Raw genomic sequence first — 16,106 nt, forward strand, 5'->3', positions numbered from 1 at the left:
TCCAATTCCCGACCTCTGTGGGCGACCCCAGGAGGCGCACAAAAACCCGCCGGCCCTGATCCGGTAAGGTCCTGAGCCCGTGGGGAGCGGCTCCAAGACTGGGGTGGGGGCTCCGCACATTTTGCAAAAGGTGCTTCCGGGGAGGCCTACCACCTGGCCCGTGACCACCCCGCTTAGCCGAGGGGTGCCTGTGTGGGGTTGAGCTTCCGCGAGGGGACCGTCGCCGGGCCCTCTCCCTCACACCTCCTGAGACAATGTCAGTATCTGCAGAATAAACGCGGCCTCGGGACTCTGAGAACCTCGTGCCGAGCGCCCCCGGCGGCGGCCCGGGAAACCGTGGGAACTACATTACCCATAATGCCCGGTGATGCGTGCCGAGGATGCTGCCAATGAATGCGCAGAAACAGGGCGTTTCCTCTTGTGGACCAGAGCATCAGGGCAGGACTTCCGGCACGCTGTGGCGGCAGTCACTTTGCTCTTGCGCGCAGCGGCGATCTGAGTCTTTCAGGAGAGCGAAGGCTATAGGGGAGGGGTTGTCTCCAGTGCACGGCAGCTGGTGTGAGGGTCGGCGGCGGTAGTTGACAACTGTGCACGGGTCCCGTCTCTGTCGCCGGTTTCTTAGGACCCCCGCTCCGCCCACGAAGTCCGATGGCGGGGGCTCAGGTAAACTCTCGTCCTCCGGGCGCTCCCAACCCTCCCCTCACCCAGACCCGAAAGACCCGAGCGCGGGCGCCTGCTCGCGTCCCTGCGGCCCAGGCCCCGGTGTCTAGGACAGTGGGGAGATCACGGGTGGCGTCCCCATATCTGAAAGCCAGTGTGATGAAGTGTGAGAGTGTTGCAGGCAGAGGGACCCTTTTGCAGGGGCGATTGATCCAGGAGCAGATGCTCCCGGAGAGTGCCAAGGTGAAGAGTTTTAACTTAGCTCTCAGGATGCTGGGAGCCATGGAAGGTTGTGAACAGAAGAGGCACAGGATCTGAGTTAGGCTTTTCAAAGTTTTCAAAAAGTAGCTAGGAGTTAGAACAGACTGGAAAAGGGATGATAACACTGAGGCACAGGGAGGTTGAGTCCTTGTCCAAGATCACACAGCTGTAAGAGTCAGCACTGGGGACCGCGACTCGGAGATAATGCAGTCATCCCAGGTCACCTGGCTCCAGGGTTGGGCAGGGGTGCAGGGAGGCCTGAGCCTGTGGAGCCCTGCAATGATTACATCCCTCTGATGACCCTCATCTTCCCACAGATTCCCATGACCACAGAAGCGGTTACAGACTGTAGGAAGGTGAGTGAAGGATATTTCAGGCCCTCAATGGTCCTGATTCCACCCTTTGTCTCTGGGATTGTGTCCTGGGACTCTTTGCCTGCCACTCTTCCACTCTTCTTGGGGCCAGAGACCCTGAAGAAACTCCCAAGCCCAGGGTCATAAATCCAGGCTGGAAGTTATATTGAGAGTTTCCTTTTGCTGGTAACCAATACAATGAGGTATAAAAGATTGTTCCAGACATAGGTATCAGACTATGTTCATTCTAGGAGGTGAGGATGAGTCTGTTCAGGGAACTGCAGTTCTCGCTTCTTATCATGAGAGAGAAAGGAGAACTGAAAACAGGTGGGAAGGGGTCAGATGTGGAATGGCTCCGTGAAAAGTTGGGTGTCTCTTCTGGAGGTGATGGGAAACGTAGGAGGTTTGGAACAGAGGGAGGTGATCTGACCCAGGTCTCATCAGGCTCCCTGTGGCTGCAGCCTGGAGAGGGAGAGCAGATGATGTTGGAGTGGGGGGACGATGGGAAGAACAGGGAAGAGGCAACTGCAGTACTTCAGGTGAGTGTTGGTGGTTGTACCAGGGTGGTGGCTGTAGATATGGGAGAACCAGTTGGATTCTGGATCAGTTTTTTAATTGCTGCTCAGAATTTCACATTTTACGAACGAGAGAAAGGAAGAGAGTTTTAGGGCTCAGCAGCTGGAAGGATGGAAACTCAATTAACCAGGATTTTAAAGTTGATAGTAATATTAATTTTCACTGGGGATATCCGTTTTGTTTTTGGCTATCTTAAGACTCGGAGATGTTTCAAAGAAAAATCTGTGGGGAACAATTAGTAGGTGGTCACATAGGTCTGGAACTCTGAGGAAGAGTTCAGTAGGGAGACATGCAGGAGGTGGTGGACAATAAAGGTATTGGCTGCCCAGGAAGGGGAAGGTAGGAGCTGTGACTGGGTGTCATGCCTGGGCATCTGGGTGGGGTGCTGGGCCTCATAAACACAGCTGAGGGAGAGAAATGGCTGTGGGAAGGTTGTGGGAGAGAGGACAATCTGTCAGGTGGTCAGGGTGTCCGTAGGAAGCATAGACGTAAGAGGAATATGTCACAATAATTGAGACAAGATGACACTGAGGCCCAGACTATAGTGCTTATTCATGCTGTGGACTTACCAGGAATTTATTGTGTCCCTTGGTGTATCTTAGATGTTTCAGTCAGGCTGGCAAATTAGCTCAGGGTCACAAGTGACCATCTAGGAGCGTCACTGGAACTGGGGTGGAAGACCTCCAGGGCTGGGCTGAAGGATGATTTGATGGAAAGGAAGGCAGTGGCTGATGAAGGAACATCAAGTGCACCACAAGTGGAAGAGAGCCATGGGGTCCTGAGATCTGCAGGTGGTTCTTGGTGGCTGGGATTGAAGCAAGGAGCAGAACTGGGCAGGGAGGCCTTCAAGTGGGTTTTGTCCCCTCTGGCAGTGGGGACCATTGGAAGTCTGGTGTAGTACTGGATCCTGTTTGAATTTGCCAACCACCACCTGGATGCCATATATGGGTAACATGTGGGTAGGACGGGGTGATGCTTCTGGGTCGGAGGATAGAAGTGGTATCCAGAGTGAGACTATGAGAGAGAGGTATGGTAGAAATAGTTACATGAAGAGAGAACATGAACCAAAGGACCTAGAGCCATGACATTGAGGTCATCAGGGGGAAGGGTGAGCCCACATTTGGTTGTGCCTCGGAGGCACAATCTGGGGGCCTCCAGTTGCCTGACATGAGGACATATGCCCCAGTGCCAGGCTTAGTGTTTAGATGGCATCTCCCTGCCCATATGTCTGTTGTTGTGGGCAGTCACAACGATCGTGATACCTTGAGAAGAGAGCAGGTATCTCTGACTCCAGGGCCTGATATTTCCCTCACAGTGGAGATGTTGGAAGGAGGGTGAGCAGTGGATGTGTGTCTGGGTGAAGAAACTTGGAGTCCTAGAAAAGAAGCTGATTAAGGAATGATCTATCCCCATCGTGGCAGGGCTGTGTGACCTTTGAGGACATGGCCATTTACTTCTCACAGGAGGAGTGGGTGCTGCTTGATGAGGCTCAGAGACACCTGTACCATGATGCGATGCTGGAGAACTTTGCACTTATAGCTTCACTGGGTAAGGCCTTCACACTCACCCCAGTGTCCTGGTTTTTGTCTGTCCTCTTTTACCTCACAGGAAGCTCTGTCCTTTCCACAGCCAGACAGTGGGTTCTGCACACTTGCCCATTTTCTTGGCATATGTGTTGTCAGTGGTAGACCAAGTTGTGTGCACTGCCCTGAGAAAACCTAAGTCCTGTTGCTGCAGGCATTCAGGGAATGGTCTGGGATTCAGGAGTCTTGCAGTCAGCCTAATGCACCTTACCTTGTTTGCCCTCTCCCTGGCAGGATGACTTGTCCGGATCCGTGGCACCTTGTGTTCCAAGTTCTCCATTAATGACTGAGTTTGAATAATATTGATGTTGGAGATGGGGTCTTTATGGATGGGACCACAACATTAAGGTTATAGTAATCCACCAGGAGGTACCCTTTAATTTTTCCAGATTGAAGAACAGGCACAATCGGGTTGTAGGAAGAGAAGTAGTGAGGATAATCACCCTTTTATTAGATTTTTATATAATAAGTTTTAGGCCCTGTTTTAACTTACATTGGGCAATATTAACTATTTTACCTGGGGCGGAGGTGGGGGACTGTGGAATCCTATTTTATTAACCCAATCTGTGTCAAAGACTTACATTAATTTTAAGTGCATTATTCATCATGCTAGAGCATCTGTGCCCAATATGGGATATTTTGGGGTGTTATGACATTGGGAAATTTATGCAAGGCTATAGTTCAAATGAGGCATATCTATTTTTCTGTTTTATATCTGGTTACTTTCCTGAGTGTAGGAGTACAGTGTGTAAAAGCAGTGGGATTCCCTAGATAGGATCTAAGCCCCAGTAATGTTTCTGAGGTTTGGGCTTTGGTGCCTTTTAGTAAATGATGTTTAAACCACTTTATTGAGGAATTATTGACATGTAAAAAGCTGTACATATTTCATGGATACAATTTGATGGGTTCAGGATAAGTATACACCATAAAACCATTATCATCATCAAAGCCATAAACATATCCATCACCTAAGTTTCCTTCTACCCCTTTATTATTATTTTCATTATCATTTGTGTTTGGTAAGAACATTTGACATAAGATTTACCCTCTTAGCAAATTTTAAGTCTACAACAGTCCCCTCCTTATCTATGGTTTCTTTTTCCACGGTTTCAGTTACCCACAGTCCCCTGCAGTCTGGAAGTAGATGATTCTTCTGATATATCTTCAGCAGGTCAGTAGTGGCCTCACACTAAGTCACAGCGCCTCCGTCACACCTCACTTCATCGTATCACATAGGCATGTTATCATCTCACATCATCCAAGAAGAAGATATATTACAGTGAGAAATTTTGAGACGACATTCACATAACTTTTATTAGAGTATACTGTTATAATTGTTCTATTTTATTATTAGCTACTATTGTTAATTTCTTACTGTTCCTAATTTATAAATTAAACTTTATCATGGGTATGTATACAAAAAAGTGTAATATTTATAGAGTTCAGTACTATCTGTGGGTTCAGTTATCTGCTGCGGGTCTTGAGGAATATATCCCTCAAGGATAAGGAAGAACTTCTGCACATTTTAGTATTATTAGCTATAGGCTGCTGTATGGTAGGTCTTCAGAACTTACTCCTCTTAATAATTGAAATTTTGTACCTTTTAACCATCACTTCCCCATTGCCTCCTTCCCATAGCCTTGCAAAGCCCCCTTGTCAAGATTAGTTCATCTTGAATTTATGGGTTTATTTCTGTGCTCTCTATTCTGTTCTGTTGGTCTATATGTCTGTTTTTATGCTACTACCATACTATTTTGATTACTATAGCTTTGTAATATAATTTAAAATCAGGAAGTATGATGTCCCCAGCTTTGTTGTTCTTGCTCAGGAATTCCTTGGCTATTCAGGGTCTTTTGTGGTTCTTTATTCATTTTAGGATTGTTTTCTGCTTCTGTGAAAGATATCCTTGGTATTTTGAAAAGGATTGCATTGAACCAGTAGATTGTGTTGAGTCATATGGAGATTTTAAGAATATTAATTCTTCCAACCTGTGAACAATGGATATTTTGCCATTTATTTGTATCTTTAATTTCTTTCGTCAGTGTTTTATAGTTCTCAGTATATAGATCTTTCACCTCCTTGGTTAAATTTATTCCTAAGTATTTTATTCTTTTTGAAGCTTTTGTGAAAGAGATTGTTTCTTAATTTCTTTTTTTCCATAGTTCATTGTTAATATATAAAAATGCAGCTGATTTTTGTGTGTTGATTTTGTATCCTGCAACTTTACTGAATTCATTTATTCTAACAGGTTTTGGGTTCAGTCTTTGGGTTTTCTGTGTATAAGATTATGTTATCCACAAATAGAGATAATTTTGTCCCTTCTTTGCCCATTTGCATGCTTTTTATTTCTTTTTCTTGCCCAATTACTCTGGCTAGGTTTTCCAGTAGTATGTTGAATAGAAGTGGTGAGAGTGGTCATCCTTGTCTTGTTCCTGATCTTAGCCAAAAAACACTCAGCTTTTCACCATTGAGTATGATGTTGGCTGTGGGCTTGTCATATATGACCTTTATCATGTTGAGGTACATTCCTTCTATGCCTAATTTGCTGAGAGTTTTTATCATGAAAGGATGTTGAATTTTGTCACATGCTTTTCTATCTATTGAGGTGATATGATTTTTTTTTAAAGATTTTATTTATTTATTCAACAGAGATAGAGACAACCAGTGAGAGAGGGAACACAAGCAGGGGGAGTGGGAGAGGAAGAAGCAGGCTCATAGCAGAGGAGCCTGATGTGGGGCTCGATCCCATAACGCCGGGATCACGCCCTGAGCTGAAGGCAGACGCTTAACCGCTGTGCCAACCAGGAGCCCTGAGGCGATATGATTTTTATCCTTCATTTTGTTAATGTGGTAAAACACATCGATTTGTGTTTGTTGAACCGTCTTTGCATTCCAGAGAGAAATCCCAGGTGGACATGGTGTATGATCCTTGTAATGTGCTGTTGAATTTGGCTTACTAGTATTTCGTTGAGGATTTTTGCATCTACCTTCATTAGGGATATTGATCTGTAATTTTCTTGTGTCGTAGTATCCTTATCTGCCTTTGGTCTGAGGGTAATGCTGGCCTTGTACAGTGAATTTAGATGTGTTCCCACCTCTTCAGTTTTTTTGGAAGAATTTGAGGAGGAGTGACATTAAATGTTTCATAGAATTCATCAGTGAAGCCATCAAATCCTATGCTTTTCTTTTGGGGGAAGGTTTTTTGTTTTTTGTTTTTAAGGGGAAGTTTTTGAGTACTGACTCAATGTCCTTATTATTGGTTTGTTCAGCTGTCCTATTTCTTCATCGTTAAGTCTCAGTAGGTATTATGTTTCTAGGAATTGATCACTTTCTTCTAGGTTATCCAATTTGTTGATGTACAGAGGTTAACAGTAGTCTCTTATGATCCTTATATTTCTGTGGTATGAATTATAATGTCCTCTCTTTCATTTCTAGTTTTATTTGAGTCTTCTCTTTTTTCCCATAGTCTAACTAAAGGTTTGTCAAGTTTATCTTTTTCAAAAACAAACAAACAAGAACCTCTTAACTTTAGATCTTTTCTGTTGTTCTCCTAGTCTTATTTTATCTATTTCCACTTTGACCTTTATTATTTCCATCCTTCTGCTAACATCAGGCTTAGTTCTTTCCTAGTTCCTTGAGATATGAAGACTTAAGATCTTTTATTTTTTCCTAATGTAGCTATGTATCTACTGTAGCCGTCCCTCTTAGAACTGCTTTTGCTGGATCCCATAAATTTTGGTATATTGTTTATTTTCATTTATCTCAAATATTCCCTTTTGATTTAATCTTTGACTCATTGGTTGTTCAAGAGTATGTTCTTTAATTCCCACGTATTTTTGAATTTTCCAGTTATCCTCCTGTTATTAATTTTACTTTTCATTGCATTTGGTCAGGAAAGATATTTTATTATTTCAGTTTTCTTAAGTTTGTTAAGACTTGTTTTGTAGCCTACCATATGATCTATCCCAGATACCTTCCCCTGCACATTTGAGTAGAATATATATTCTGCTGCTGTTAAGTGGAATGTTCTGTATACGTGTGTTAACTCTCTTTGATCTATAGTGTTGTTCAGGTCCATTGTCTCCTCTACCATCAAGGTTTTATAAGATGTGAAAATATCATATTATACAGAAAGTTAAAGAAAAACACATGATGAGTAGTCTCCCACCATGGTCAGCATGATTCATCAGCATTTCTCTTTTTTCAGTTTGTTGGCATGGGATGGAGGATGAAGAGGCACCTTTTGAACAGAGCGTTGCTGGAGAAGTTTTGTTATGGGTCAGGACTCCAAAGGCGGGTCTGTCCACCCAGAAGACTCGCCCCTGTGAGAAATGTGTCCCAATCCTGAAAGACATTTTGCACCTGGCTGATCTACCTGGGCAGAAACTATACTTGGATGGAGCATGTGCAAACTTACACCAGCTTCGGAAGCATTACACTGCAGAGCAAGGGGATGTGGAGAGGGCCTCAATTGTAAAGAGCTGCATATTCCATGTGTCAGGGAATCCCTTCACCTGTAGGAAGGTTGGAAAGGAGTGTCTGGCCACATGGGGCTTTCTCCACCACCAGGTCATTCTCAACAGTGAGAAGCCAAACAGAATCACCAAGTGTGGGGAGGCCTTTCACGGTGGAAAAAGTCATTACAAATCGCATGAATGTGAGAAAGCCTCCAACCACAAACAGAGTCTTGTTTACTGCCCAAGAGTCTCCACTAGAAAAAGGGTTTATGAGACTAGCAAATAGGGGAAAGCTTTTCACTGCAAGTACTCACTTGTTCAGCTCCAGAGAGTCCACACTGGAGAAAGGCCTCACGAGTGCAGTGAATGTGGAAAATCTTTTAGGCAAAGAGCCACCCTCATTATACACCAGAGAGTTCACACTGGAGAAAAGCCTTATACATGTGGTGAATGTGGGAAATCCTTTAGTCAATGCTCCAACCTTACTGAACACTCCAGAATCCATAGTGGAGAAAGGCCTTATGAGTGTGAGGAATGTGGGAAAGCCTTTGGGTGCAAATCCAATCTCATAAGGCACCAGAGAACTCACACTGGAGAAAAGCCTTATGAGTGCAGTGAATGTGGAAAATTCTTCAGACACAGCTTCACCCTTGTTCAACACCGGAGAATTCACACCACAGTAAGGCCTTATGTGTGTGTCCAGTGTCGGAAATCCTTTAGCCAAAGAGCTACTCTCATTAGGCATCAGAGAGTTCACACCAGTGAAAGGCTTTACGAGTGTGGGGAATGTGGGAAAGCCTTTGGATCCAAATCCAAACTTGATCTGCACAACAGAAGTCACACTGGAGAAAGGCCTTATGAATGCACTGAATGTGGGAAATCTTTTAGACAAAGCTATAGCCTCGTTGAACACCAGCGAATTCATAGTAGAGCAAGGCCTTTTGAGTGTGGCCAGTGTGGGAAATGCTTTAGCAGAAGAGCTATTTTCACTAAACACCAAAGAATTCACACTGGAGAAAGGCCTTATAAGTGTGGTGAATGTGGGAAATCCTTTAGTCGAAGCACCAGCCTTATTCAGCACTGCAGCATTCACACAGGAGCAAGGCCTCATGAGTGTGGCCAGTGTGGAAAATCCTTTAGGCAAAAATCTGTTCTCATTCAACACCAGAGAGTTCACACTGGAGAAAGGCCTTATGAATGCAGCAAATGTGGCAGATCTTTTAGCCAATGCTCCAGCCTCAATCTCCACTGAAAATTTCACATCCTGGAGAGGGCCCATGAATGCAGGAAATATGGGAAATCCTTCACTCCAACATCTGATATTGTTTGGCAACAGAAAGTCCACACTTGAAAATAGGCTTAGATTTGAAGGAAACATGCTGTCTCCTTGTTCGCTGTAATGGCACTAAATAGTTCAGCCATGTGCCTGAAGTTAAACCTCATACTTGCAAGCATCCAGAGTGGTAAAACTCCCCAGGAGTTTATAGGCCTGTGTGAGGTTTACAGGAGCTGCACTGCACATTCCAAACCACCCAGGACCCTTACCAGAGTTAGATCACTGCCAGTTCCTCTAGCAGAAGCCATCCCACTTCTGTCGCCTTGTACAGTGTTTCATCAGTCACCCCAAGGTGCCAAAGGCGAAGCAGATGTTTGTGTTCTTCCCCCTTCCCTGGAGGAAATCTTTGCCCTTTCAGTGATCTCCCTTTTCTGATTAAGTATGAATGACCCAGTTTGGGCCAAGAGTGGGCTCTGCTGGAGGCTTGCAGGGAAGGGTTACCTTCTTCATGGAAATTGTTGGTTTCACATAACACTTGTAGTTGAATTTTCCAGCCTTCAGGCCACCAACCAATAACGGTGTGCCTCATTGCTCTGGTTTGTGCAGCAATAAAGTTCTTACTGTTTAATCTATCTTTAGTCTTGGGGGTTGTATTCACTGTTTTGGATGAGTGGAAAACAGAATTGTGCTTGTGTAGGGGCCCCAACTTTGTGCAGCTCAGTGGGGACAATACAATGACCACAGAGTAGTTCTCATTCCAGTTTTGGCCTAATTTGCATTGCTGCACAATACGTAGGAACCAGTTCAGGGCTCCGTGGTCCTAATTTGTGACCTAGATGCCCCCATCTACTGTGAGACCATAGGACACCCTAAGGAAGGGTCCCCTTTTTTGGCAAGCTCTGGTGCCTTTAGGAATGGCATGAATTTATTCTCTTGCTCCCAGAGGGTGTCATGTGATGCCCAGCACTGTTGAGGGGAAGAGTTTCACCAGGTCCTACAAAGGAGCCAAGTGTCCTGCTGTTTATAATTCTGAAGACTGGTATCACTCCTCAGACTACAGGAGCCAGTTTCAACCATAAGTGGTACCGATTAACAGGCAGGGGAGAGGCCTGCAGCAAACCAGATGGCATATGCCTCTTCTAAAAGTGCATTCCTAAATCTTCCAGTGACTGTGGTTGTGAGGAGTTACAGGACTGCCAGAGCTGTGTGTCTCCTGTAGCCAGAGCTGTGTATCTCCTGTCAGAGCAAATAATCTAAAAATTTTGTGAATTCATTGTCTTCCTGGGCTGTTCACCTCAGTCACCATCCATTGCTCTAAAGGCAGAGAAACAAAGACAGAGAATGGAGATCCTGTTGTCTCAGGATGTGGCTTTTGTGGTCCAGCCAGTGTTCCATTTGTCCCAGATTGGAACAGCCTCCATGGCCCACCAGTATTTCCGGCACAGATTCAGAGCTGCTCTTCCTCAGAAATAAGGAAAAATAGAGTGGAGTCAGTACTGGGTTGTTAAGCCTGGTTTACAAAAAGTAGGTGATTCAGATTTTTTATTTTGAACTATTTTTTTTAGAGACTTTATTGAGGCATAATTGACATGCAATAATCTACACGTATTTAAGGTGTACAATTGAAAAATTTTGTCATACATTTAAACCCATAAAACCATCATCATCATGATATGAACAACCATGATGTACCTTGTATTTTTTTTTAAATCTCTCCTTGTCTTTACCAGACCTACAGGGATCCAGGGATTTACTTCAACAACTGTCTAGAATTTATATGAATTGAGTCATAAAGTGTGTACTTTTCTGATAGTTTCCATACTGCATAATTATTTTGAGATTCCTCAATGTTGCTTATATGAATGTTTATTCTTATTGTTGAGTAGTATTCTTTATGGATATGCTATTACTTGTTTTATCCATTCATCTGTTAATGGGCAGTTGGGTTGTTTCCAGTTTAGTGCTGTTAGAAATAAAGCTTCAATGAACATAGGCATATGATTCTCTATGTGAATATGTGTTTTGTTTCTCTTGTACCAATACTTCAGAGAACATGAATGTTTTAATATTTAAGGAACTGCCAAACTGTGATCTAAGCTGGTTACACCCGTCTATGTTCCCATCTCACTGTGGTTTTAATTGCAGTTGTCTGATGTTTCATGATGTTGAGCAGTTTTTATATTTATTTGCTTCTTGTATATCTTCTTTAATGAAATGACTTAACACCATTTGCTTATTTTAAAATGGATGAACGGGATAAAGAAAGGGGGTAATCGTAAGGGGGAATGAAGCATGAGAGTCTATGGACTCTGAGAAGCAAACTGAGGGCTTCAGAGGGGAGGGGGGTGGGGGAATGGGATACGCTGGTGATGGGTAGTAAGAAGGGCACGTATTGCGTGGTGCACTGGGTGTTATACGCAACTAATGAATCATCGAACTTTACATCAAAAACCAGGGATGTACTGTATGGTGACTAACATAATATAATAAAAAATAAAATAAAATAAAATTACATCCCCACACTAGGAAAAAAAATAATAAAATAAAATAAAATGGATGTTGGCTGATACTTTTCATTAATAAATAAAAAGACATGTTTTGGAACACTCATTTTTCAGCAATGATGTGTCCTCTGCCAAATGTAAGTACTGTTTTTGAATTCTATAAGAATGTCTTCTCAATTTCTTTTCCTCTATTCACAGTGTAACACCCACAAAGGCTATATACTTTTGAGCATTATCTACATTCTTAACATATTCTCCATTGTTTTCTGAAGTCTAGACGTTCAATAAACAAGCCCTGTGTTGTAGTGTTTGTCAGTTTCTCTCATGTATATGCTCCCATCCTGGTCAATTTCAAGTTGCCAGAATGTCACTGAACATGGATTTGGGAAGAAATGTAGTAGCACAACACTGTATTCTATATCCACCATACAGATCCGGTAGTCATCAGTAACTTCAGGAATATATGTAAGTTAAGGCATAGTAAAAATTTGGAAGTGACAACTTTTGAATATTTATTACTTTTTAAAAAAGACTTTATTTAATTTGTCAGAGAGAGCACAAGCAGGGGGAGCAGCAGGCAGAGAGAAAAGCAGGCTACTTAAGGAGCCCAATGCGGGACTTGATCCCAGGATGCTGGGATCATGACCAGAGCCAAAGGCAGACACTTAACCGACTGAGCCACCCAGGCATCCTTATTACATTTACTTTAAAAAGTAGCTTTATTGAAATACAGTTGTCTTAAATTGTGCATATTTAAAGTGTACAATCTGTGTTTTGATACATGCTTACCCCCCTGAAACCAAATGTTCTGTCATTTTAATGCATTCCTCCTAACATAAAAATGATAGACATATTTGCCCTTTGCAGTGAATATTTTCAAATACATACATAAAAGGAAATGTGTCATGAAGCCCCATGACTCCAGCCCTAGTCTTTCAACATTGATCAACTCGTGGCTGTTTTTTTTTCCTCTATCCCCACTCACACTACTGGAGTGTTTTACTTATAATCCCAACATCTTGTTCAATGCCTAATCTCTTTAGGGTGCATTTCCAAAATGTGAGGACTCTCTTGTAATCCTAATAACTTTTTTTCAAACAAAGTATTTGAAGTATCAAAATATATTGTCAGTGCTCTGTTCTCTCAGTTTTCCTAAACTGTTTGTCCTTTAAGGCAATCAGATCCAAAATGGATATATATGACTTTTAGTAGATGTGTATGGTCCCTACTAACTTAAAGCCACTTCATCATCTAATTTTTAGACCATTTGTTTGTTGAAGTTCCTTAGTCATTTGTTAGAATTTGCTACGTTCTAGATTTATCAGCTTGGGAAGGAAACAGAAGTCCAGATCCAGGAGGCACAGAGAGACCCCAACAAAATCAACCCAAGGAGGTACATATCAAAAAACATAGTAATTAGGGGCACCTGGGTGGCACAGCGGTTNTAGGAGGCACAGAGAGACCCCAACAACAAAATCAACCCAAGGAGGTACATATCAAAAAACATAGTAATTAGGGGCACCTGGGTGGCACAGCGGTTAAGTGTCTGCCTTCGGCTCAGGGCGTGATCCCGGCGTTGTGGGATCGAGCCCCACGTCAGGCTCTTCTGCTGTGAGCCTGCTTCTTCCTCTCCCACTTCCCCTGCTTGTGTTCCCTCTCTCGCTGGCTGTCTCTATCTCTGCCAAATAAATAAATAAATCTTTAAAAAAAAACATAGTAATTAAAATGGCAAACAGTAGTGATAACGAGAATTTTTAAAACAAAAAGACAAAAGAAAACAGTTACATACATGGGAAATCCGATAAGTCTATCGGCTGATTTTTCAGCAGAAGCTTTGTAGGCCAGAAGAGGGTGGCATGATATATTCTAAGTGCTGAAAGAAAAAACCTGAAACAAGAATAGTCTACCAAACAAGGCTATCAAGGGACAGATAAAGAGTTTCCCAGACAAACAAAAGTTAAAGAAATTCATCACCACTAAGCCAGCCTTACAAGAAATGTTAAAGGGGATTTTTTGGGCAGAAAGGAAAGAAGCAAGAGTAAGAAAAGTAGGAAGCGCAAAAGCAGTAAAAAAAAGTGTATCTATCCCAGTCAAGGGATTCACAAAGTAAAAGGATGTAAAGTATGACACCATACACCTAAAAAATAGGAGGGAGGGGAGTAAAAATTTAGTGTTTTTAGAGTGGGTTCAAACTTAAGTGACCATCAACTTAATTTAGACTGCTATATACATAAGATGTTATATATAAAACTAATGGTAACAACAAATCAAAAACTGGTAGTAGATATGCAAAAAGTAAAGAGAAAGGGATCCAAGTATATCACCAAAGAAAGCCAGCAAACCATGAGAGGAGAGAGCGAGAGAAGAAAGGAACAGAGAAAAACAACAAAACAACCATAAAACAAGTAACAAAATGGGAGTAAATACATACCTATCAATAATTACTTTGAATGTAAATGGACTAAATGTTCCAATCAAAAGTAGGGTGACAGAATGAATTAAAAAGCAAGAGGCATCTATATGCTCCCTGTAAGAAACCCTTCAGACCTACAGACATCTGCAGATTGAAAGTGAAGGGATGAAAAAGCATTTGCCATGCAAATGGAAGTGAAAATAAAGCCAGGTTAGCAACGCTTACATCAGACAAAATAGATTTTAGAATTATTCATGTAATGATATTAACCATAACAAATAATGTCATGTGTTTTCTTGTAGAAGATTTCTTCTTCTTGAAATTACTGTCTGTACTATACTCTGCATCCTACCCTTTTCCACATTCTCCATTCATTAATTCGTCCTCCACTTTGTCTATCAGACTCAAAGGCATTCCCTTGTACTGTGTCTCTGTGACCTTCCTGTCCTCTAAATACGAATGTGATATTTAGCCTTGTCTATTCCACATATGACTGCAGAGCCAGCTGCAGCCATCGTAAATGGATTGGCTTCACTGTCAAGTTGAGGCCTCTTCCCTCTAATCATCTTTCAGGCTACCTAGCCAGCCAGGAAGTGCCATATCCAACCTCAACTAAGATCCTGAGTCTGTTCCAAATGGCCTAAATCCTCAATCCAATGTCTCCATTTGAATGTCTCAAATCATATTCCAACATCCCCAATTTCACTTAATAGTCTTGCCATCCAAGCAAGTTTGAAATCCAGATTCAGCCTTTGGCCATAATACTCTATACACAGTGCTGAGAAACTATGACTGCCTCAAGTAAGTCTGCTCTGATGTATGGGTGTCTCTCTTTTGTGATGAGTCCTAATGTTATTAGTGTTTTCTATCCAATACCAATTCTCCATACATCTTATACATTGTTGGCACCAATGATCATTGGGTAGTTGATTATTTCATGCACCATTGAAACACATTTGTATCCTACTTCTATTGCTATTTCTGTGTTTATTAGCTAGAAATTCTAAAGAAGCATACAGAATTTTTCATAATCTTCTGTTCAGTTACCTCAAAATACAGTCTGTACCACAAAGGGAAGAAAGATCTTGATACATTTGCTCTATTTAGCAATTTTCAGAATAATTATTTGGGTCACTAACATCATCCTCAAACAATAACCAAATTATTTTTTGTTTTGGTTTTTTAGAGAGTGAGTGTGGGGTGGGGGGAGGGTGATGGAGGGGCACAGGGAGAGAGAATCAGGTTTTTTAAATTAATTAATTTATTTTAGTCAGAGAGAGTACACAAGTGGGGGGAGGGGCAAAGGGAGAAAGGGAGAGAATCCTCTAGCTGACTCCCTGCTGAGTGCACAGCCTGATTCAGGGCTCAATCCCAGGACCCTGAGATCATGATACCAACTGGAACCAAGAGTTGGACACTCAACCCACTGAGCCACACAGATGCCCCCAAATATTTATCTCAGGGATAAGATGCCCCCTTTGCACATGTGCTCAGACTGTGATCATAGTAGCCACTATCACAGCAGGAACAATCATTTGTCAAGTGACTCTTCTTTTCAGAGAAGTCTAAGATTTTAAAATGAATTGTATCTGTCTTAGTTTGTTAGAGCTGCTATAAAGATAAATAGACTGAGTGGCTTATAAACAACAGAAATTTATTTCTCACAGTTCTGGAGGCTGGAAGTGCAAGATCAAGGTGCTGACAGATTTAGTGTCCACTTCCTGGTCCACAGACAGCCTTCTTGCTGTGTTCTCACATGGTGGAAGGGGCAAGGAAACTTCCTTGGATCTCTTTTATAAGGGTACTAAGTCCATTATTAAGGCAGAGCCCTCATGACCTAATCACCTCCCTAAGCCCCATCTCTTAATACCATCACATTAAGCATTAGGTTTTCAACATATGAGTTGAGGGGGACACAAATATTCAGACCATAGCAGTATCTGTTAGGAAATTCAGTTAGAAATATATGGGGGTGGAGAGAAACAGGCAGGATTGCTGGAGTTGGAATACTGAGATGTAGTCA

At 42.4% G+C, this 16,106-nt stretch overlaps 1 protein-coding gene across 1 annotated transcript; it reads left to right on the forward strand.

Moving 5' to 3' along the window:
- Positions 1–446: 446 nt before the first annotated feature.
- Positions 447–9,798, forward strand: ZNF416 (zinc finger protein 416). The gene is given in 4 exon segments (XM_034639337.1): positions 447–663; positions 1,239–1,277; positions 3,272–3,398; positions 7,641–9,798. Coding segments are annotated over 4 exon segments (1,683 nt in total). The 5' UTR covers positions 447–648; the 3' UTR covers positions 9,143–9,798.
- Positions 9,799–16,106: the final 6,308 nt, after the last annotated feature.

This window comes from Ailuropoda melanoleuca, chromosome 12, assembly GCF_002007445.2.
Source record: "Ailuropoda melanoleuca isolate Jingjing chromosome 12, ASM200744v2, whole genome shotgun sequence".
NCBI classification, from domain to species: domain Eukaryota; kingdom Metazoa; phylum Chordata; class Mammalia; order Carnivora; family Ursidae; genus Ailuropoda; species Ailuropoda melanoleuca.